The sequence below is a fragment of the Podarcis raffonei genome, chromosome 5 (assembly GCF_027172205.1).
Source record: "Podarcis raffonei isolate rPodRaf1 chromosome 5, rPodRaf1.pri, whole genome shotgun sequence".
Lineage (NCBI taxonomy): Eukaryota > Metazoa > Chordata > Lepidosauria > Squamata > Lacertidae > Podarcis > Podarcis raffonei.
This window is the reverse complement of record NC_070606.1, coordinates 37959764-37983884: the sequence shown is the minus strand read 5'-3', so window position 1 is coordinate 37983884 and position 24121 is coordinate 37959764. Positions and strand designations below refer to the sequence as shown.

The following is a 24121-nucleotide window of genomic DNA, read 5'->3' as shown; positions in this document are numbered from 1 at the left end:
GGAATCTAAAAACACTTGGACGCATTTTATTTAACAAAAAACCATTGATATGAGAATTAAAGCAAGCAGCCCTTTCATGCAGTGAAATGACCACAGAATGCTCCTTTGTTTCAAGTCATTGTAAGCTAATCAAACCGTGGAAGAAATCTGCGTGTTCCAAAATAGCCCCCATAAGAAGCGTGACTCAATAATGCTGCGAAATGCCTTTATTCATTTAAGCAGAATGAAAACATTTAACTCTCTTTGAAATTGATTTTGCCGCATTTAGAACATTTATAAATACCAAAGACTAACATTTTCATTGAAGCTGTTGCTTTATTCTGCTTTGAAGAATCACACCCCAACCCCCGCTCCACCCACATGCAAATTTTTAAAGGCAAGGTTTGAAATGGTGTTTTTTTTTGGGGGGGGGGAAGCCCACAGAAGCATTAGGGAGAATGAACTCAAACCAAACTTGGAATGAAAACCGGACCCAATCTTTGTTCCTGAATCAAAACCAGTGGAGACTGATCCATCAGGGAGAATCTGGCATTGCCCCACCAGCCTCAGCCAGCTCCCACCTGCCTACCTTCTTACTTTCAACTTTTCTAAGGAGTGGCACTTGGCTGTCCTTCATCTCAGCTTTGTCCTTGTCTATCTTAGCAGGAAGAAGGATGGGAACAAATGTTGCCTGTCAGTCACTCTGGCTCCACCTCCTCTTGGCCTCTCTCCCAATCACCTTACCAGTCCCAATGGCTACTACTGGCCACCACTATCCTGAAGCCCTCTCTGTAGAGCCTAAAATAATAGTTATTGGTGCCAATGCAGATTCCCCCCCCCCCAAGGCAAAACCAGTTTCAAAGGAGGATTATCCTCGGGACAAAGGCAGGGAAGAAAAGGTTTATATTTTCCCACCCTGCGCCCATGTTTGCTCTGAACCTGGTAATTATCATCCTTCCCAGTGCATGCTATTTGCATTTTTTTTTAAAAAAATAAAATAATACCTGCCCATTGAATGTCTAGTTTGGCTCTGACCATGAAGACAATCAGCCTCTGAGTAGAAATGGGAAAAGACAGCATTTCTGTATGCTCTCACTTGCTACAGTGTTCAGCCTGTTTTTACATTGTGGAAGCCTTTCTCTTGATCCTTTGACCTAAAGGCCAACCAGTATGGAGCGGTATACAGTACTGGACAGTTGCAGTCCTATTTTGGCATTTCCCATCATGCAACTCCCAACTCCCATTAGGCCAAACCCCTGAAGATGGGTTGCTGTAAAACACACTTAAAAAGCTGCACAAAAGAAACCAAAAACTGGAATTGTTTCAAGAGAGAGAGAGAGAATAAAATCTGGTTGGTGCATGCATTACCTTTTACTCTCCTGCTTGCTAGTTACCCTAGAAATTGGGTGTTTTAAAGATCCATGCTGGTATGAAATGCAAACTCCTTGTTTCATCTTTTGTTTGCAGGTCAAATTCTTATTACTAGCTACAGTTTAGCCTGTGGGGCTCCCTGCTGCAAGTTACAACAGCAGTGGTTTTGCCCACAAACTTTGTAACTAACGAAAGGCACACTAACTCTGCTTTCTCTCTGCTTTCTAGGTACCTGGGAATCACCAGGCCCCTCACCTATCCCGTCAGGCAGAATGGGAAGTGTATGGCTAAAATGATCCTGAGCGTGTGGCTGCTGTCGGCTTCAATTACTTTGCCGCCCCTCTTTGGCTGGGCTCAGAATATCAACGACGACAAAGTTTGCCTCATCAGCCAAGACTTTGGTTACACCATTTATTCCACGGCGGTGGCGTTTTACATTCCCATGTCTGTGATGCTTTTCATGTACTACCAGATCTTCAAAGCCGCCAAGAAGAGTGCGGCCAAACATAAGTTCGCCGGTTTCCCCCGCCCTGAAGAAAATGAAGGGATCGTTTCAGCGAACGGCATCGCGAAACTGCATAAGGAATCGGAAGAGTGCACAAATTTTTCGCGGCTGCTTAAGCACGAGCGGAAGAACATCTCCATCTTCAAAAGAGAGCAGAAAGCTGCCACCACCCTGGGGATTGTTGTCGGGGCGTTTACGGTGTGCTGGCTGCCGTTTTTCATACTTTCCACCGCCAGACCCTTTATCTGCGGGACGTCTTGCAGTTGTATCCCCCTGTGGGTCGAGAGGACATTTCTCTGGTTGGGTTATGCAAACTCTCTCATCAACCCCTTTATATATGCCTTCTTCAATCGGGACCTGAGGACAACCTATCGCAATCTGCTGCAATGCAGATATAGGAATATCAACCGTAAGCTATCGGCCGCAGGCATGCACGAGGCCCTGAAGCTTGCTGAAAAGCCAGAGTTTGTTCTGTAAGGTCATTTTGCCTTTTATTACACTTATTTGCTGGTTCTTTGTGTAAGCTTTCTCTTCCAAGTAACACCAAATACAGATAAGAATGATTGTGTCTGATTGCAGATTATTTTCTTTTAGTTGAAAATTTCTGTCAGTCTTATCCCAGTTTGTTGTAGCTTTCCCCTCAAGAATCTGGAGAGAATGCTAAGAATTAGAGTTCCCTTTTCTACCCAACTACAGTTGCCCCAGAAAGACAGAATAACAACTAAATAAGTTCATGTGTGAGTGCTTAGCATCATCATAGTATTTGGATACCCCACTACCAAAATTCTTTGTATTAAAGCAGCCATATGTGAAGAGGGTGGGATGTTGTTTTTTTAAAGATAGTGAGCATCTTAATTTAGGATTTCTGTCTGAAGATCTTCTAGTGTGTAGCTATACAAAACTGTGTTACTCCAAACTTGGTAGCTGCTTATACTTTTTTTTCCAGGAGAGCATAACCACAAACTAGCCATCAGGCCTAATAGCTGTGGGCACATAGCTGTTTTTAAAGCTCTGCTTTGTGATTGGATGCTGCCATTGATTGGCTCCCATTGTTATTTCCTGCACTCCTCAGATTACCAGCAAAATCTGGTGAATGATCCATGCAGCATTTTGTCCAAATGATTAGGTGCATGCCTGCTTGATGTCTTCTAGGCTTATTTTTCACTGTTTCTTGAAGTTTAGCTTGACAATGCGTTTAGAAAGCATAAGAGTTTCGTAGGACAGATGGACCCCAAATAAACAATAGTTTTGCTGATCACAGCCTATGAGCAGAATCTCAACATTATTTACTTTGAGTCAGTCCCAAAGACTTTTTATAGAACAATAAGTGGATTTGGGATTGCAGGGTCCGCTGAGGCTAACTGTTGCTAAAGATGCATCTTTCAACCCTGGGACCTTGACCAAAATCCTTGCTGATCCTCTATTGAAGTTGAGAAACTAACAAAAAGAAGCAGTGCTGTCTTGAGAGCTTTGGTACGTTACTATTATTTGAAATCATTGGAACGACAAACATAGACAACTGGGTGAATTGTATAACTGGGGTGAGGAACTTTTGGTCCGCCAGATGGTGATAGACTCCATCTCCCATCAGCCCCAGGCAGCATGGCCAATAGTAACCGATGATGGGAGTTGGAGTTCAGCAGGAGGGCCACAGGTTCCACAGTCCTATTGTATATGATGTGATCTAGTGGGCCCTTTTAGGCATGTACAAAAACATGCACACTTGCAGTGGTGCATAGATAGCCAGTGCTGCTGACTACAACTCCCACCATCCCTGATTATTGGCCATACTACTCAGGGCTGATGGGAGTTGTTGTCCAAAAAATCTGGAGCTATGACGTTGACTTACACCTGCACTAGGATATCATTTTCTCTCTCTTTCTTTTCCTTTTGGCAGCAGAACTTGGTACTCTGCTGGGCTATTTCTGGTGCTACCCTGCTTTTGGGGGACAATCTGTTCAGTAGCACAGTGGTCTCAAAAGCCTGACTGCACATACCAACTTCTCTGCACAGCCCTCTGTCCATGTTGCGTAGATAAGGAACAGGATGTCTCCCTCCTCTGCTGTTAGTGGGAATGAGGCCTGTGTGATCTGTTCAGGTGTTTGCTCAGGTGGTCTATTGGCAGGACTTTGCCTGAGAGCATCTGCTTCTTTGTAGGAAAATTGGCCCTGTGTGCTCTCTCGCTCAGCCATAATTCTGAAGAAAGGGAGTTATTGTGCTCTCCCTCTCTCCCTTATTGGGGGCATGAAAGCTATCAAGTGAAAGTAATACCAGGCACCAGAACATGATGAACAATGGCAGGAGTGATGTCAGGGTTGTTGCTTTCAGATCATTTTTGTTTTATGGTTTGCCCAGGTAGTGTTTCTTGGGGGTGTGGGGGCAGAGGAATTTGCTTTTGCATTGTGGTATTTTGATATATTTATTTACTGTTGTTTTATTGCATTAGTTTTATTTTATACTTTTGTGCACTGCTCTGGAATATTTTGATGAAGGGTGGTTAATAAATATTTCAAACACTAATATGTATTTAGAAGGATGTCTATTTAGAAATACAAGTTGGTTTCCTTAAGACATGCAGTTTTTCTGCATTGCTTTCATGGGTGGTCTTCAGAAAACCTCATTTGCTTTGGACATCCCTAGAAAGTGGGGTGCGGGTGGGGGATCCCGGGAACAATGAGTGGCATGGCTACCATCCAGCAGCATCCCCTGGGCACTCCTGTTGCCTTCTGCCTGGCAATTTCAGCCACTAAACTCAGCCTGCCAACGTCCACAGGTTTCATCTGTTCATGAATATCCACCACTTTCCTTCCACACATCACCTTTGAGCACATACACGCATGATTTGCCTCAACACACAAACAAACAAACACATGCCAGCTGACTTCATGAAGAATGCCAACGGACTCATGCACTCATCTTTCATGCTCCACTCATTCACATTAGTACTCTGGCTTTGACTCACAAATAACCACTGGCTTCTGTCAACGGACTTCTGAAGATGAGCTTCAACCAAGCTTACATCTGCAAACATCAGCCTGCTTCCGCCTTACGGCACCTAGCAGCTTCCGAATGTGAACTCCACTGGCTTCCATCCACCAACACCTGCCAGCTTCTGCTGGGTCCTTTGCCAGACATCGGCCAGCTTCCTATCGTGGATATCAGCCACCTTCCCATGATCCCACTCGTTTGCAATCCCACTCAGCAAGCAAATTTGCCTTATTATAGCACTCCATAGCCAGATGACCACCACCTTCCATTTTCCCACTCACTTCCTCCACATGGACCAGGCAATGAGGCATGCCACAGCGGGGTCCCCACTGTGTCCTGGTGAGGAAGAGGACTTTAAATCAACAGACATTTCGCTTGGCTCACCTTTGTATTCACTCACCTGCTTTGTGCTTTTGTCATGTCACCAAAAGTCCACAGCCACTGGCAATGCTTGGAGAGGCACCATCATAATCTCTTCAGGCCTCACAATCCTGGGTGCACCTCAGCAGTGATCTATTGGTGTGCTTATTATTAATAAGAGTTTCTAGCCCATCCTTCATCTGTAGTGATACCAGGGAGAAGTACACCATAAAACTAGGGTTCTGGGACCTTTTCCAGTGCATTGACCACATTTCTTTGTGGGCAACCATCCGGGCTCTGTATGCGAGTGGTGGGTAGGGTCAGAGGCAGAGAGGAGCGAAGCAATGGATACGACTCTTACCCTCGCACAGTAGGCTCTAGTCCAGCTGTACAAAAGCCAGAGGTTTCTACACACACACCCCTCCATATTTCCTTCCAGTTAAGCAGGAGCCATTATCACAGTTCAGGAAAACATTCCAACTAGGCAAAAGCAATTGAGGAAGGTGTGGAGCAGGGCCAGGAAGTGGGGGGTGGCCTTGGGAGAGTCCTGGGTGCCAGACAGAGGCCCCTACAGGCTGAAGGTTTCCTACCCATGCCATAAAATTGAAGATTTTAAAAAAACCACCACCCTACCACTGGGTTATTTGAGACCACCCTAAAACTTAGCATCATGGAGGAAGATCACCTAGAAAGTATGTAGATGCAAGTGGGGATGCTGGTGAAATTCTTAACGTTCATTTTTCAAAGTATCTTCACCTATTTGTTTACATTGCTGTTTAGACCACATGCAAGCATAGCTTTTGATTTTCCACTCCACAGATGGTGTTCCATATTTGTTCAGGGTAAGAGACGTGCCAAATGATTTGAAATAAATCTGCTGCAGGCAGTCACTGAGCTGAGGATTTGCTTATTAAATGGATGAAGCCGTTGCTTTATCAGAGGCACTTGTTGGCAGGAAAGGGGGAAGACCGTGGTGGTTGTTTTCTTTTTAAAAATGCTAAATGACTCCTGTCGAGCTTCAGAATTCATTGTGGGTCCTAAAGGTAGGATTTATCAGTGAAGGGACAGGGAAGGTATTCCCTGTATTTTATATTTAAGTAAATTGTTCTGCTCTGATAAATTCTTTTCTAAATTGCTCTGTTAAAATTGCATATTATCCTGCTTTGCTGAATTGGGAAGAGGCCCACTTCCTCTTTCTGCCGGCTAGCAGACAGGCTTTGCAAGCTGGGAGCTACTTCCTCTTTCTGCTGGCTAGCAGGGAAGCCCATTTCCTGTTTTTTCTCTCAGCTAAGTAGAAACTGCAGTACTCTCTGCACATGCTCTCTGATGCAGTAATGCAAGAGAAGAACACACGAACAAGGGAAGGAGGGGCGTTTAGATAGCCATATGCCATATAAGGAAGTAAGCTAAAACTTGCCAGCTGATTGGAGAAGGTTTTGGGGAAGCTTGGGGAGGGAAGGGTGTTTTCAAGGTATAAGAAAGTTTGCAAATGTGAAATTGGGCGTAGCCAGTCTTTGGAGAGGACTCCACTGGCTGCCTCTGCGCAGATCTCAATAAATCTCTTTTCTCTGACCAAGAAGTCTCTGGAATTGTTTTTCCCCTCTGGCCACGGGGTTGGCGGACCGCTGGACCTCCGTGTACTGCTAATCTAAGGCTTCATCAGGGCCTACTATCCTGCAGAGTTCATGCTTTGGCTCTTTAGGTAAACAAGCCAAACTGTTTATTTCAAAGATAGTTTGGGGAAAGTAGGGAAACTAAATAACCTATGTTGTATGAAAAAGAATCTGTTTCAGCCCACATTGCAGCTCCTTCTATCATTTCTTTTGGAAACGTGGACAATCCTGGTGTGCAGAAGAACTGCAGCTGAGGGATTCCCCCGCTGCCCATGTAGTTTTGGGAAAGGCTCGTTCTTCCAGATTTGCAGTGGCCTCTTTTTAAATTTCTCAGCCTTACACCCAGAATGTTCTGCTTGTAACCTACAGGTGCTGCCTTCCTGAGGCTGTCACAGGCTTGGCTCCTCCTCTGTTTGATTCTGCGGGGCTCAGGCCTGGGTCGCTGACCAGGGCTTTCCCAAGGGGACAGCTTCTGTCCTTTGTAAAAGATTGCAGTCATTTGCATGCATTACTTGGGAGTAAGCCCCATTGAACTTGCAGCCCAACCCTATGCAGGTTTTACTTGGAAAATAAGTAACCCTGCATAAGCTGGCAGCCTCCGTGAGACTTTGCTTCTGAGTAAACATGTGCAGAGTTGTAAGAGATCTAGAGTAGGCCAGGAATCCTGTTCCAGCCAGTGGTGCCATCAGGGGAAGACTTTGGGGCAAATTTCCAAGGCTCCGAAGGCAGCAGGGCTGGCTTATACCACATTTTCAGTAGTAAGTAAAGTAATGCAAAGTTACCTAACTGCACCGCTTGTTCTTTCTGGAATGATAAGCTTTGTACAGGAACATATTTCAATTTCTAACAGGCAAACATATGGTTCTTACTGATGGTCAGTCATTCTTAACATAAAACGGTAAAAAAAAAGAGTACTTTTTGGTTCATTTTGTCTTGTTTCATTTACTGACCTTTATTATTTATTATTCCTTCCTTCTGAAACTAGTTTTGACCTTGGATAAAACCACATGGTTAGTTAATTTCATTTCTAATGCCTATTTTCGTTTTGATTTCAAAACTTAAGCTTGTCTATTTTCTAATAAAATGAAAGCCAAACCCTGCGTGCATTGTATTCTGACGCCTGTTCCAAATCTTCACCCAATGTGCTTGGTCATGTATCACCTCCGGCCCTTCCCCACCAGAGTAGGATGCTTAGACTGATGAGGGTACCAAAGAACATACTGTGTGTATGTAATGGAGTTTTCCCCCTGCTGATATGCCTGCTTGTTTGTGTTCTTTAGGGCAAAACTACACCCTACTACAAAGAACATGGAGCTGCTGCTGAACACACCATCCCTGGGTTGACTCTTGTCCCCATCCTCCATCCTCTGGCTTTAACATTTCATTCAACTTAACTCATATCCCTACATCATTGCAGTGTGCATTTCTCCAGCCCACTCAAAACTTATCCGCTGATGGAAGGAAATGCACTTTGTAATGACTTTGTGGGCACAGCACATGTTAAACCAGATGTTTATGGAGAGAAAAGGAAGCCCCATTTTCTGTGTAGCATGTAGTTCTACCCTTAGGGCTAAATCCTGAATCTCTGTACATCCAAGTTGCTGGGCGTTGGGCAGTGAAACACTTGCCCTCTGTCAGAGAATGCATGCCATCTCCTCTGTTTCCTCAAAAAAGTTAGCAGAGAGAAATGAATTCCGCCTTCAAAGGACCATTGGTAGGCTTGAATGACAGAATACTTGGTAGTCTTGAGGACAAATACCCCTCTGTCGCATTTGGGGGGGGGGGAGGATTCTATGTGCAAAATATTGTTGCACATGAAACTGCAAATACTCCTCCATATTGACTCAGCTCAATCTTGGGTTTGTTTTTTAACCAGCGCTGGAGAAAGTGGCAGGATTTGGCCTTTGTCTTCTTTCACTATTGTGACAGTGTTGCTTTACGTATGTCAGTAAGCAGAGCTAGAAAAGTACTTCCAGTTCCTAAGTGCCTTGCAATACAACTGAGGGCTTGCCCAAGAGGTTTCCCCCTTGCCCTACTCCTTTCCAAGGGAAAAGCTGCTCTTTCGTGATAGAGCAGAACAACTGGCAATCTGGGGGAAACCTGAATTGCTGTTTGCTCTGGCTGAGCAGCAAAGAGCAGTTTTCCCTGGCAGAAAGCAGTGAGACAAGAAGTGTGGATAAGTCCTCAGTGCTCATTTGCTCAGAAGAAAGTTTCACTGTGTCTGGTGGGACTTAATCCATCCCTTGCAAACATGTTTTGGATCACAGCCTTAAATATCTTTTGAGCTCTAGCCACAATTGTTGGGCACTATTTGCATGCTATTATTAGATGAACAAGAATAATTTTCAACACCTCTGTGTTGGCACTTAGTTTCAGTGGGAGGAAGTCGTCTCACCAACCTAGCTAGAAATCTTTCCATACAGGAACTTTCCAGAAAGCTGAACTCCATGTTGCCACAAGCAAACCCATGTTTCCAAACGTGTGACTGTCAAGCTTAGCATAGGAGCAGGGCAATTAGCAAAGAGGAGGTGCTTCCAGGACCACTGTTTTCCCTAAATAAATGCCCATCTTGAGATGTTTATTCCACCCCAAAATGGGTGTATTTCTATTCTTGGAGTACAGTTGGAGGAAAAACAGGTTTAATGGAAAATATTAAACATCTCCTGAAGACCCATCTATTTCAGAAGGTTTTTGTGGCTCATAAGATTGATCACATAGCTCTATTTTATTATTTATTGATATTTCACAGAATGTTTTATTCATGTGTTCTTTGGTTTTACTTATGTATTTCTTTGTATTTCTGATTATAATGTTGAATATAGAGGTGGCGAATCCCACTCATTTTACTCTGAAAAAGGTAATCCTTTCATTAGCGTTACAGGGCAAACACACAATTGGTATTCCTGGGTTGCATCCAAAGATACATTTAAGGAAGTTTGTGGAAGCAGAGTGTTTCTAATAAGACACATTGAATAGGTTAAGGCTTAATCTATTGATCATGAATGACGTGCTGTGAAGCAACGAGAGGTGTGGATCTTAAGGCGAATTAACTTGAAATTCACAGAAGGAAAGTTTCCCATTTCCTCCTCCTCTCTGAATCTGATTTTGCCCTGCCCCCAGCCACTGAAAAGTCCTTCTGAATAATAACACACACACTCTCTCTCTCTCTCTCTCTCTCTCTCTCTCTCTCTCTCTCTCTGTGTGTGTGTGTGTGTCTCCTGGGGGAAGGAGGCCTAGGAAACAACTGTAAATTCAATTAAGTCAACATATTTTGGATTTAAGCCTGATTTGGGGAGATTGTTTCTAAGCAATTTTGCTTCCTTTCTCCATAACTTTTCTCAGTCTGTAGTCTGCTTTCTTGTTTTCGTTTTACAAAAATTCCTAGGAACCACTGTTATCCAAGATACCTACAGAATCCTACCTCATCAGCGTCCTAGCCCCTCAACTAAGTTCTGTGTCTTGGTCACATAAAAATGTGACAAAGAGACCAGAATATATACACACACACACACATATACAGGCAACTCCCCGTCTGCGTGAGGGTTGAGACCATTGATAAGTAGAGGCCTGCAACATTTCTGAGCTGATGTTTGGCAGGGTGAGTCAGGGGCATCGCAGCTCTATCCTCTGTCCTTCCTCCTCCCTTTCTCCCTTGCAGTCATCACTCAGAAAACCCCTATTGACTGATTTTCACCTTAGACAATAACCCCCACTTGTGTTGTGTTGTGATTGTCCCCAGCCTCCCAGAAATCAATCAGGAAAGGACACATCCATCAAGTGGGAACTTCTGATCAGAACCTGCAGTGATAGCTGTCTCCTAAGCATTGGTCTCTCACCTATCCATTTAACCTTTAGATCACTTCACTTGTTCTTGAACAATTCTGAGAAGGCTTCCTGTTGATCCCACCTTGCTTTCTGAACCGACCAAATTCTGTCTGTATCCTACTTGACCTCCATCTTTCAAAGGGCCGGTTCCTAAAAGTCTCCTATGACCTGTCATGCCCACCCTTGACATGTCATAGGACTCCCCGAAGGGACAGGGAATCTTCTTCTGTACACTATGATTATAAGTTAAAGAACATTCATCTTGATATATTTCTGTGGTTTTTATTTCTTGAAACAGGAGGAACTCTGATTACTCAAGAAAAAAGAGCCATGACTTATGACTGGATGCAGATGAAACAGTCATATAATGAATAAGGCACTGCTGCGCAAGGAACAGCGTTGAAGATCCAACCTGCAAGGAGACTGTGATGGGCTCAGGAAACACACAGGGTCTTCTTGGGAAGGGGATACTGTAAAGAAAGTCAATGAGCTTGGTATATTGTATTAAATGTACTTCAGCAGAATACAGTGACATCTCTTTTGATCACCTTTTCTTTTCTGCAGCTGAACCGATGACCATTGTGTACAAATAAACCATTTTCTTTGTTTGGGGGTGGGGGGAAGAGAAGATGACAAGATTGCATAGGCAATAAGCAGTTGGATGCATGACTGAAATGGCGAGGGAGGTCCCTCTCAGGTGTGCCTTATTGTGAGGGGCTCGCTCTACTTGTCCTGCCAACCCTATGACTTTGCCAACTATCCTTGTTAGTTGTTCTTGCACCCCCTTTTATAAACCTTTCAACAAGAGCAGGCAAAATTTCACCCTGGGTATCAATATTTCACTCGCAAGGAGAAATAATCGAAAAGCTGTGGCAACAGAAGAAAGTGTAGATGGGAACTGGAGGCTGAGGCCTGTATCCAGTGCAATGCTAAGTAGCCATCATCTCCCTCAGCACCAGGATTTCCATTTTTGTAATTAGATTTCCCCTCCCACCTTCCTCAAATCTGCTCTGGAGATTTGAGGGACACCCCAGATCAGATTTAGGGGCTGCACAGGGGGAGGAGAGAGGGGAAAGTCCCATTATGCAAGTGGAACTCCTTGTGGGGATGGGACAGTTGCTTAATGCTGCATTGGATATAAGTCTGTGCAACCTTTCATCTTTATCAGTCAATGTAAATTATAAAGATCACTTGGTTACAGTTTTTTAACAACTTGTTTCTGACCAGGAAGACAAAATAGGAAGGGTAACAACACAGCTTTAGTTTATTTTTTGCACATTCCACCTCAGCCCCCTTTTTTGCTCACTTCCTTTCCAACTTGCTCCTCGTCCTGTTGCTGAGAATCATAGGAAGTGTAGACACCACTAGATTTATATTATATAAGCTTTATTGGAAGTCTATGCTTTGCTAACCTGTCCATGGTCTGCAAATACAAATGGGAAATAAACTTGCAGCGGTTTAGATATATCAGTTTCCTAGTGCTATGAATATCCAGGAAGGGACTATGATACAGAATGTATTTTGCAGGGTTGTTAATGTTTTCCAAGCAAAGGATTATGGTTGTGAAGATGCTTGCCACTGCAAGGTGCGAAATATTCTGGGCTGGCTCCAATGCACAAAAGGTTAGCCAAGCTTGTCTCAGATGAGAAGATGCAGCACAACCCTAACCATCGTTTACTCAAAAGGATGTCCAGATTTACTCCCAGGTAAGTATGCTTAGACTTACAACCATAGTGCAAAAAGAGATCTTAATTGTGTGTAAAGAAATTAAAGTGCATGCTTCAAAAATTTAATTAGCTGCTGCAGAGGGAACAGAATTAGGACTCACCAACACCTCAGGCCTGTAAGAAATTATCCTCAGTGCTTCCCTGGGATGGAAGTTTCCATTTAAAGATTTTTGTCAGAACTGTGGTACGCCTGGGGTGGAATTGAACCACCCCTTCCTTTGCATCCTGGTTCTGACCTAGCTCAATGACCCACCCACCCAAGACATGGCAGCTATTTAAATTGTTTAAAAGATGCACATTAACTCCTTGGATGCAGTTAACATCGTATCTAGTTTGACCCTTGGCTAACATGTCCCATTGATTTCCTTTGGGCTTTAGTGCAACTGATATTGAGCTGGTTGACATGTAATGCCAAGAGAACGAAGGCATAGCTTGAACGCATACACTCCTTGGGAAGATTGTGGCTACTTCGCTCTTCCTCAAGCTCTTGTTGCTGTGTCGCTGTGAGCTAAGCCATGGTTAGGCTTAGCATTTTACCACATGGTTTGTCTTGCTCCAGACAAGGATGAGCTGTGACCAAGGTTTGTTCTTGGGTTTACAGCTCATGTTTTGTCTGGAGGAGACGTACCATGAGCCTGAATTAGGAAGGCACACCGTAGCTTAGCTGCAAGCTGTGTGGCCAGCAGGAGGACCAAGGGAGGTTCGTGTTCTGTGTGAATTGGTTCATTCTCTGTATTTGGCCAATGTCTGGCTAAAGAAGAAGGGACAAAAGGATAAAAATGAGATCTACTCAAAAGCAGCCATCAGGTCTAAAATAGGAAAATCATTTCTCTTTGACATAGAAGGTAATTTAAATGGTGATAGTGGATCACTGGACTATATTAGGAAAATATAGGGCTACAGTGAATTCGTTGCAGATGATTCAACAAGCAAAACCCAATATATTCAACGCAACCCTTAATTTATGTGTCTGTTATCCTATTTCAATGTCATTTCGGGGTGTGCTAAAATGTGTTAATAAATTATATGAATGGTGGTATGATTTCAGCAGCTTTCTGTGTACTGTATTTCCTGTTCTTATGTGTAGATACACCTTTTTTCACAGAGAACCATGTTTGTTGCCTTGAACTTCATGAGACCGAGGGTCACATCTGTCCTTTGTAGTGATAACAATAAATAATATTACCCAGACAACATTCTGTCAAAGCTTGCCAGGAATGAATCCATACTTCATTATCAGCATTCATTGCGCTGGTTCCTGCATACATAAATGAATGCCTTTTGCTAATTCAGACTGATTTCCTCAAAGGAATGGGTTACATTGCAGATGGATCTGAATGGAATCCATGATGTGAGAGTGATAGAATGAGTGTCTGTCAGCCTTAATATTTCCATATAGGAGAATGGGAAAGCTCTGATCAGGCAGATTGAGAACAACAACAGAACAGTCTTCTTGCAATGGGCTCCCACACTCAAGATTAAATGTGGGGACCCTATTGTATTATGAAAGAGGAAATCAAAAGGCTACACCGCTAGAATGATCTGTGCCATGGTCATTCAGCACAGAGTGGTCCTTGCACAGCTGTCACGGTTATCATTGACCATTCAAAGAGCACCAATAAAGGGAAAGCTATCTGGTTGTTGTTGTTAATTGCATTCTACATCTATATCACAAGGTGATGAACAAAATATAGTGAAAATGGTCAAATATAGTTAAAAACAACAGAAGTGGAATTTTAAAAGCAATACAAAATGGACACCCACAGCAGAGACCTATTCATTCACCTGAGAAAGCTTGTTGGATCAAACAAACAAAAATATTCAGTTTGTTTTCAGGAAGTGCAGGTAATTGCAGAATTTCATCACGGCTGTGTTGGATTTCTACCTCATTTCCAAGGCAAAACAGTGTCCTTTCAAGGGGTGCAAAATGAACTTGTACTACTTGTTCAAAGCTTGTATCCCTCATTCTGCAGCTTTGGTGAAAGCTTAAAAAAAACACTAAAAAACTTAACAGGGCCATTCCTTTCTCTTTTATTACATGATCCTAAGAATACTGGGCCACATTAAGTGAACCTGGCGATGCACAAAGTTTCATAGCCAATGGAATTTTACCAGTAAAGGCAAAAAAAAGAGGCAACATATTGTCCTAGTTCTTAAGTCGTGATGTAGCTCTAGTTGTTCCAGAATGCACACTAGATGTGTATCAGAATGTCCATTCAAGCATATACCCCACTGAGATCAATGGAGAGGCCATAGAGGTGTTCACCAAATTGCCCCCTGCAGTCAATTAATGTGGGGAACTAAGGGGAATGTGCTTACCAGCCATACCACCAGTAGCTGCACACATTCAGTGTTAATGTGAAATGGGTCTTATGCACACATAGCTCCTCTACCAGTCAAGGAAGTCTAGCTGATCGAGACTTTGTACACAACATGCTGGGAGTAAAGCAACAGCACTTGCAATAAGTTACCTGAACCAGTCACGGGCAATATACAAAAAGAGAACCTGTTTTTCCTCCTCACTCATCCCTTCTCTCATAGTAACTACTTTTCTGGCTTTTACTTCCTTCCTGCTTTTTCTCCAAGTCAGTTCCAGCCAGTTACAGTAGGTGATAGTATGCGCTCATGCCTCCATATCAGCCACAAGCAGAACAAGCCTGTGCAGTCGTACCTCGGCTGCCGAACACCTTGGAACTCCTATGTTTCAGCTCCCAAACGACTGACAACTGGAAGTAAGTGTTCTGGTTTTCGAACGATTTTCGGAAGCCGAACATCCGGTGTAGCTTCCAATTGGCTGCAGGAGCTTCCCGCACCCAATCAAAAGCCACGTTTTGGTTTCCGAATGTTTTGGAAGTCGAACAGACTTCCAGAACGGATTCCGTTTGACTTCCAAGGTACTACTGTACTCAGAATGGCTTTGTTTGCTGATAAACCTCATGTTTCTTTATCCTTCCAACCGGAAAAGAAGAAGAAGAAGAAGAAGAAGAAGAAGAAGAAGAAGAAGAAGAAGAAGAAGAAGAGTAGTAGTAGTAGTAGTAGTAGTAGTAGTTTGGATTTGATATCCCACTTTATCACTACCCAAAGGGGTCTCAAAGCGGCTAACATTCTCCTTTCCCTTCCTCCCCCACAACAAACACTCTGTGAGGTGAGTGGGGCTGAGAGACTTCAAAGAAGTGTGACTAGCCCAAGGTCACCCAGCAGCTGCATGTGGAGGAGCGGAGACACGAACCCGGTTCACCAGATTACGAGTCTACTGCTCTTAACCACTACACTACACTGGCTCTTACCAGACTCTTTTTGTACACCACTGCACTATATTTACCAAACTTTCAACACACCTTACATTTAAAGCACCCAAGGAATTCTGGGAACTGCTAGGAATTGTAACTCTGTGAGTGGAAATGATAGTTCCCCTGATTCTTTGTAGCTGGTGTGTGCCCTCAATATATGCTGTGCATGCAGCCCAACAGTTCTGATTGGGCAAAGGAGGCAGATGCATATACAGCTTTGTGCCACTTTCATCTGCCAAAGACATGGCTGTCGGGGGTGGCCAGGGTGCAGGATGGCTTGGGAGAGATGTGACTTGTGGGCACATTCCTGCTACCCACTTAAAACATCACCTCAACTTCTCTGCACTTGAGTGCCCCAAGCTAATACTATTTGCTTTGCTGCATTACCTTCATTTCATTGCCTCGGTTGCCAAGGCAACAGGGCTACTTTCCCCTTCCCCTTCCCTAAACACTTCCCTAACTTTTCGAGCACCCTCTGAAAATTTGCCAAAATGAGTATTTGAAAGGTGCACAAAAAACATTCTCAAAACTCAGTGGCCCGGTTTGGCTCCACTCTAGCTTTTTTATAGATTGCCATGGAAACAGGGAATCGGAAAGATTACTCCTTGCCAACCGCTTGTGGTGGGTCTTATTAATTTCTTTAATAGAAGTGCTACATCCAGCTCAGGCATAGCCCTCCAGATATTGTTGGACTCCAACTCCCATCAGCCTCCCAGCCAGCATGGACAATGGTCAGGAATGATGGGAGTTTGAGTCCAACAATGCCTTGAGGACCAATCCCCATTCCTGAGCTTGATGCAGCACTTCTGTTAAAGAAATGATTAGGATCTTCTTATAAATAAAGCACACACAAAAGAGTAGTCCTTCACAAAATTGTGGTTTTTTTTAAACTCTGAAATCTACATCCAGAGAAGGACACCAAATTCTACAAAAGTTTTCAGAGCAGGAAGGAAATCAGGAGACTTTGTTGAAAGGAGGAGAAAATTGTGGTTCATATTGTCAGAACCCAATCTAGACTTGACCATAACTTGGTGATTCCACCTTGCATGACAAGGGCAGCCTACTGCTGGGCTGTGGTCTGGGGATCTGCCTTTGCAGAGTGATGATCAGATGCTGAACAGAAAGGTCCACAGCACCACGGAAGCCTCCTTCACTGAATGTGGGAACATGTCAGGAAAATGCTCGAAGGTGGTGAATAGGATTCCCTTGAGCTTGCTCGTAGCAGCCCTCTTGTGCATGGGTGGTGCCATTCTGACTGCCTAAGGATCAGCACGGGGAGAATGAGCTTGCTACTGGTTGGATGAAAATGAAATTGGATAAACAACTGAATGGAAGCAGTTTGCATTCCAGCATGGGCTTCAACTTGCAGCCACGAAACACTACATTCCAGTAGCGCTTAAACTGAATGAGTACATATCCACTTTTTAAACACAACACTGTTTAGATATACAAGGAGGGGTTGTAAATTTAAGTGTAAATAATTTTAAATAAATCTGGTTTTCTGTTTTAAAGAGGAAGAGTGAGACTGGGATGCCAGGGACTCTGGGCAGGAAAGTAATGTGTGCCTGTTCACATAACTTGAGTAGTAACAATAACTGGTGGTGATCCTTCCACTTTTACTTCAGTTGGGCAGTTTCGCAAACCAATTGATTTATATTTTATTTCTTTATTACATTTATATCCTGCCTTTCCTCCAAGCAGCTCAAGGTTTTCCATCTCCCCATTTTATCTTCAAAACAATCCTGTGAGTAGGTCGGGCTGAGAGACCACAACAAGCCCCAGGTCACCTACTGAGCTTCATGGCTGAGTGGGGACCAGAACTCTGGTCTTCCAGGTCTTAGTCCAGCACTCTAACCACTGCGCCACACTAGCTGTCAAAGTTCTCAGCACTGTCTTTCTCACTGTTGCAATGAATTGGCCATACTGCAATGAATGATGCCAATAGGCGCCTATCAGTGCACACCTGATGTAGCAGAGTAGCCTTGGGAACTGATGGCCTTTGCCCTGATGTGGCTGAAGGAGGTGATTCTAGGGCTACTTCACACAAGGCATTTCCTTTTCCATGTGAGCAGCCCCACCTAGTAGCGCTTGAGGAATCTGACCTTTGTGAATGCCATACATGCAAATACTGATCCACACGTCTCGGACTAATTTTCAAATCAGAAGGTGGCAGATGATGTGCTACTCCGAATGTTGCGACACAGTTCTCAGCATCGTATTGTATTTTACATATTATTTTGAAACATGCACTTGGATGTAAATTAGAACATGCCTTCTTGAGACCACTAAAACAAAGCACTCTGAGATTAATGAAATAGAAATAGAAATAGAAATATCTTTATTGTCATTGCCCCCTCTCAGGGACAACGAAATTACTTGACTGCTCCATAAAAACACTAATTAAAACAATACAGTATAATACAGCAAGGAAGATTAGATGACTTTCAAAGTCCAGGCTTCCCATTCAGGGCTGAGATCGCTCTGGAGAAGAAGCTGTTCTTAAGACGGCTCGTTCTTGTCTTCATCGTCCTGTATCTCCGTCCCGACGGCAGGAGCTCGAAGAGACAGTGACCAGGATGCGATGGATCTTTTACTATGTCCAGTGCCTTCCTATGGCACCTTGTGGCATAAATCTGCTCTAAGGTGGAGAGTGGGCAGCCAACAATGCTCTCTGCTGCCTTAACAACTCTGCACAACCCCATCCTGTCCTGGGTAGTACAGCTTCCGTACCACACACATAAGCCATAAGTGAGCACGCTCTCAATGGCACAGTGATAGAAGGCAAGCAGCAGTTTCTGCGGAAGATGGTTTTTCCTTAGAATTCTCAAAAAGTACAGTCTCTGCTGCGCCTTCTTCATTTTTTTTTTTTAAATAATATTTATTAAGATTTTCAGAGATACAGAAAGAAAAAGAATAGAATACATTCAAAGCCTTCTTTTCAAACACCCTCTTTCCGGGACTCCCTCCTTCCCCCACCCCTACCATATTCCCCTATCATATTGTTGGCTCCACAAGTTCTCAGTTCTAATTAAAACTTAATTTGTTTAAACCATTATTCAAATTTAAATTTAAAATTATTCAGTCCTCACCAGTACCCTTAATAAAAGACAAGAGTTCTCTCCCCAGGGCCCACCCCCTTTCCATTCCACAATTTCCCTTTTTTTTTAGTGATAAAGACACCTCACACAATAAAGAAATAAGAAACAAGAAATAAAAAGTATAGTAAATGAAAAAAAGCCAATTCAAAAAATAGTTGACAAGCCTTTGGATTCTAGTTCTCCCCCCCCCGTCCCCGGTTTAATTTCCCCCTGACCACTAATCCATATTGTCTGCCTGGAATTCTTAAAGTCCATAAATCACATTTTCCCCCCGATTCCTTGCTGGCTTTTTTCTTTTTATAATTATTTTTAAAGTTATTTTTAAACCATTTAATTTCCAATCTTTAATAAAGCTCCCCCCATTGTTCTTTCCAAGTTGTAGTCCAGTTTCCTCTTGTTCCGCTGCCAAAACGTTCTAATTCAGAAGTTTAGTAGGTCTGCAGGGATTATTGTTATTCAGGAACAAAAACATACGTTCAGTCCCTTCCTTTCTTCAATAGAAAATTCTATTGTTTAGCTAAACACCCGGTAGACACAATATTGTTTCCGTTTCGCAGCTTTCCCAGAAGATAACCAGTCCTGTAGAATTCCAATGGTATTTTTCCACTTACGACCTTCTTTGTAATGTCCCGAAACTCCTCTAGGGGGATTGTTGTAACTTTGTTTTCTCTAGTCCAAAAGTCCGATTGTTATCCATGTTTTCGCCATTTTATATCCAAGTTTTGACAAATTGTAACAAATTGTAGCAAAATTAACCAGCAAAGTCCTCATAATCAAGTCCTCTTTAAATTTCGGACTTTGACAGCTACTTTGACAGCTGTCAAAATCTCCTTCGCTTTTCGCCAGGCTCTCTCCTCAATCACCCCGGTTCCCAGGGGGGGGGTTACGTTTTCCTTCTCCCTCAATTCTTCCTCCAGCACAGTTCTTGTAGTTTCCCATCGTGGAATTCTTAGTTCTTATCAGCAATTCAATTCTTTTTGGACCTTGGTTTCCCAGTCCTTGTTTTGGAAGGTTTACAGTAGGGAGGGGGACTGACTTCCTTTTTGGATCCCCCCCCCGCTCGTATCAAATCCGAAAAAAAAATTCTTTTTTTCTCCTTTTAAACCCGGTTTCCAAATTACTCACGGGTTGTTGTTACAAATCCGAATTCTCAATGGAAGAAGTCAGCGCTCTCCGCCGGATGGCATGCGGCTTCGCTCGGCAGGGATAGCAGAGGACTCAAAGCACCACGCTTCTCCCCGGCACCCGATCCGTAGCCTTTAAAAAGGCTCCTTCACGAGTCGGGAGGGCGCTAGCAGTGCCAGCCGAGTCTCCATGTCCACGGCCTCCGTGGCCGTGGTTTTTAAGGGTCCCCGCGTCGCCGATGCGGTAGGACCCAGCCCCTGCCGAGCAGGCTCCCTCCGGAGCTCGGAGGGAGTCCGCCATTCGGCGATGGCGCCAACCCGGAAGTCCTCTGCTGCGCCTTCTTCACAAGCCCCCTTGTGTTGACACTCCAGGACAGATCCTCTTGTAATTCAATGCCCAAAAATCTGAACGTTGTTACCCTCTCCACACAGACCCCATCAATCAAAAGTGGCTGGATATTGCTCTTCTGTCTCCTGAAGTCCACCACAAGCTCCTTTGTCTTCCTTGTATTTATGAGCAAGTTGTTAGCTCTGCACCACTCTGTCAGCTGCTCCACCTCATCTCTATAGTCCGTTTCACCCTCCCTTTCAGGGATGAGCCCAATCACGGTTGTGTCATCTGCAAATTTGACAACCCTATTACTAGGGTGAGCAGCGACACAATCGTACGTGTAGAGAATATAAAGGAGCGGACTGAGTACGCATCCCTGTGGTGTTCCTATGTTAGTCTTAAGCATTTTAGAGGTATAAGGGCCCAACCGAACCCTCTGGGAGCGGTCTGACAAAAAGTCCAATATCTACCCACAAAGTGATAACGGAAGCCCCAGATCTTCCAGTTTAGACATCAGACGCTGTGGTAGAATGGTATTAAATGCCGAGCTGAAATCTAAAAAAAGCAGTCTGGCATAACCCCCCCGCTGCTCCAAATGTGCAAGGACGGCATGGAGGGCAATCGCCACAGCGTCCTCTGCAGGAACAGATTGGGAAATGACATAGAATGGAAACGAGAAAGATTTGTTCAACCCTAACCCCACCATTCCTGGCTATGGATTTTTTTGTCCTGCCTAGTTGACCCTGAATACAACTAGCAGCAATTCCTGTGATTGTGGCACTGGCAGGAGCATGTTGCTATGATTGCAGGATTGTGGCCGGCTGTATACATGGTTACCCGATTGACATCAGCCTACCTGGAGGGGGAAGAAAATGTGCACTCTGTGGACCTTACATTTCTGCTAACGGTGGATTATTTATTCTGTGTTCTGTTCCTTTCACACCTCTGATCTCAAGCCTCCCTTGAGTTTTCTGAACAGGCCCATTTAATTTGTAATGAAAACGAAGAAGAAAGCTACATAAAAGTCTCTCTCACACTTGCAATTCAGTCCAGTCTCGATTCTATATTTATACGAGCATCTAGCTAATATTTCAGCATCGTATTATAGATTGAGGATGGGGGCTTGTCTGAGCTTTATTGCATAGAATGTTCAGAGCTGAAGAAAAATAAAATATATTTTAAAAAGAGATTATTTCAGCATTATCTGTACATGTTAAGTTCTGGTTCATCAAAGAAAAGATATTCCATTAGATATAATTTGACAAGAACTGGGCTCTGGGCAGAAATTGATATAATGGAATTCATGATCCATCATCTTTGGGAGCTGGAGCATTAGAAAATGAGCAGAAACAGAACCGATTTGGGACCTTGCATATGTATGTGTGTTTGTATAAAAAAATTCCTTTTTCCTGACTGAAATTCAAATGAAACATTTAGTTTTATCCCTAATTAGCGCAACAGCTTAATATAATCAGCCTGCAACAGAAAAGAATTGCATTAATTCCCAAATCCTTCAGTAAACGTGGTGAAAAGCGTTAAATGAATGCCCATGGCTACAATACCGAACTCACCATTTGAAGTAGCGTATACAAGTGCAGACCCTCAGCAACATTTATTTATTTAGAAAGACTTAAAAACTACATGATATGTGTATGAGAGTGTGAGTACACATGCACAAATAATTAAAACACTGTTAAAAATCAGTATCCATTTTAAAAAACCAATACAGATAACAAAATTATATGCATTGACGAAATGGAAAAGTTTCTAGCTGGCATTTAAAACAATGTAACAAGGCAGGGACTTCCTAAGGTTGGTAGGCAGAGAGAGGGCGATGCCTCACAGAGGAAGCAAGGCCCAACCTTTGACCACCACCCATGTTTCCCAGTACAGACAACTCCTAATTTATGCAGGGGTTACATTCTCTGGCACCACATGTTCAAGTGAAATCACGTATATTTGAAACACTATTGAAAAGGCCTGCAAATACCCTGTTCTGCCTCTGCCCTGTCCCTGCCCCATTCTGTGCTGTTTTTGTGTCACTTCCAGGTTCGGCACAATGTGTGCGGTCACACTTAAAATGGTCTCTGCCTGTACCACAGAGATAGTTCAAGGGACAGTCACTTCTTCCCCCAGCTGCTCCCCCCCCCAGGAGGTGAGACACATCCAGCTCAAGAGAAAAGGCTGCAGTGACATATCTCACAGAATGGACGAGCCCTTCTTTGTTCATTTCCCAGCAGCAGAAAATGGCTTTGGTTATGCCAGGCAGTGAAACAAATGGAATTTACCTGGCAATGGTAAGGGCAAGGAGGAGGCTGAGTAAGTGACCAGGGACGGGTAGAGAGTGTGTCAGCAGAGCAGCCATGGCAGTTCTGGGGATCCCTGGGACCCCCCCCCTCAGACACGGCAGGACTTCCTGGCTGAGGGCTCATGCCTGTGCATTGCTCTCTGTTGCCATTATGCCAGGCAGCTTGAGGGCCACGAGCAACAACAGCTCTCAGCTGTCTTTGTGGGACGTTGTGCCCCCTGAACAACTGTTCTGCAAACTTCAACCACCTCTGTAAGGACCAAACCTGGCACTCTGTGTCCCGTCCATGTTTCCCATATACTGTGGGTCTATCTTACCACTGGGAAAGTGGAGTGATCCTGTGGTGAAGAATGCAACCATTTTGTGTGTATCACATGGTAGTCTGCAGTCTGCATCCACTTTGAAGTGATACTGAGAATCATGTAGTCCATGCATATCCAACAGGTCGATTGTGGGTGTGATCATCCGCGTGGTCCTCAGTGACATGCTTTATCTAGTCCAACTCCAGATGGGGATTGAACCTGCAACCTTGGCATTACCTGCACCATGCTCTAACCAACTGAGCTATCCAGAAGTTATGCTTCCATTCTTAGCAAGTACAGTTAAAAAGGTTACAGGAAGTTGGGCTGGGAAAGGCCTCTGCATAAGAATTTGTTGAAAAAGGCACTCCAAACACAGCAGACAGTAGTCAGGGCCACTGCCAGAGATTGGGTAGCTAGGCTCCTGCTGAGGCGTACACCCACGGATGAAAACACCCTCCCTTTCAGTTGTCAGCATTGCACATGATTTCCAACTAGAGGCGAGGACATTCTTAACATGCATCTAACTGGTTTTCACTTCCCCAGGCAATATGCAAACCAAAATATAGCTCTGCGCTGAAATACACATTTCTATGGATTTTGCAATAAAGTTCTCCAGGCATGAAAAATATGTACATTGATCCACTGATCATTATTTCTCACCTGCCCTTCCCTTTGGGCTCAGATGGAGCAAGCAAGTAAGCAACAGCGCAGTGAAGGGCAGGAAAAGAAACAGCAGTTCCTGCCACCGGCCTGCTCTCTGGCTGCCTCCCTGGCAACAACTGCGAGAAGACAGAGGAGCAACAGGTGGAATTAGGGGTGAGACAGTGAGCTCACTGAGAGAGGCAGGAGGGCTGGCACTGTGAGGGGAAGGACCTCGCTGGGAGTGACTTGTCTGTCGAATTCTTTCCTTCCAGGACCTGCACCAAAGGACTAAATTGGCACAGCCCAGCTTCCTATCGCAGGTGGTAAGTAGGTTGGCAATGTAGGCATGGCTAATGTTGAGCTCCACCAGGCATATGCTTACAGGGCTTGAACTCACGGAAAGGCCACGGCATTAATTAGAAAAATGAACAAAAGGTAATTACTTTGGAGACTTGGCAATGCAAGCCTATCATTTGATAATTCTCTCCTTGTGGCTGGCACGTGACTTGGAAGTGTGGGGATGCTGGCTTGGGGTGATTTTTAATTTAGATGAACGGGAAAGGCTTCTAATTGGCGAGGCGTTCTGAATGGAGTGCACTTTGCTTAAAGCTCCCATACTTGCCAGAATCCAAGATACAGGAAATTGTTTTGATCCAGT

At 43.9% G+C, this 24121-nt stretch overlaps 1 protein-coding gene across 2 annotated transcripts in view; it reads left to right on the top strand.

The window, feature by feature from the left end:
- Window positions 1-13418, top strand: part of HTR7 (5-hydroxytryptamine receptor 7) — a 44470-nt gene extending 31052 nt beyond the window's left edge. The window contains exons 2-4 of one of the 2 annotated variants that reach the window (XM_053388680.1): window positions 1579-2328; window positions 7802-7826; window positions 10940-13418. In XM_053388680.1, the coding sequence (XP_053244655.1) occupies window positions 1579-2328; window positions 7802-7817 (766 nt within the window). In that variant the 3' untranslated portion in view covers window positions 7818-7826; window positions 10940-13418. The remainder of the gene's footprint in view (window positions 1-1578; window positions 2329-7801; window positions 7827-10939) is intronic. The other variant, XM_053388679.1, reaches the window with a different exon arrangement.
- The last annotated feature ends 10703 nt before the right edge of the window (window positions 13419-24121 follow it).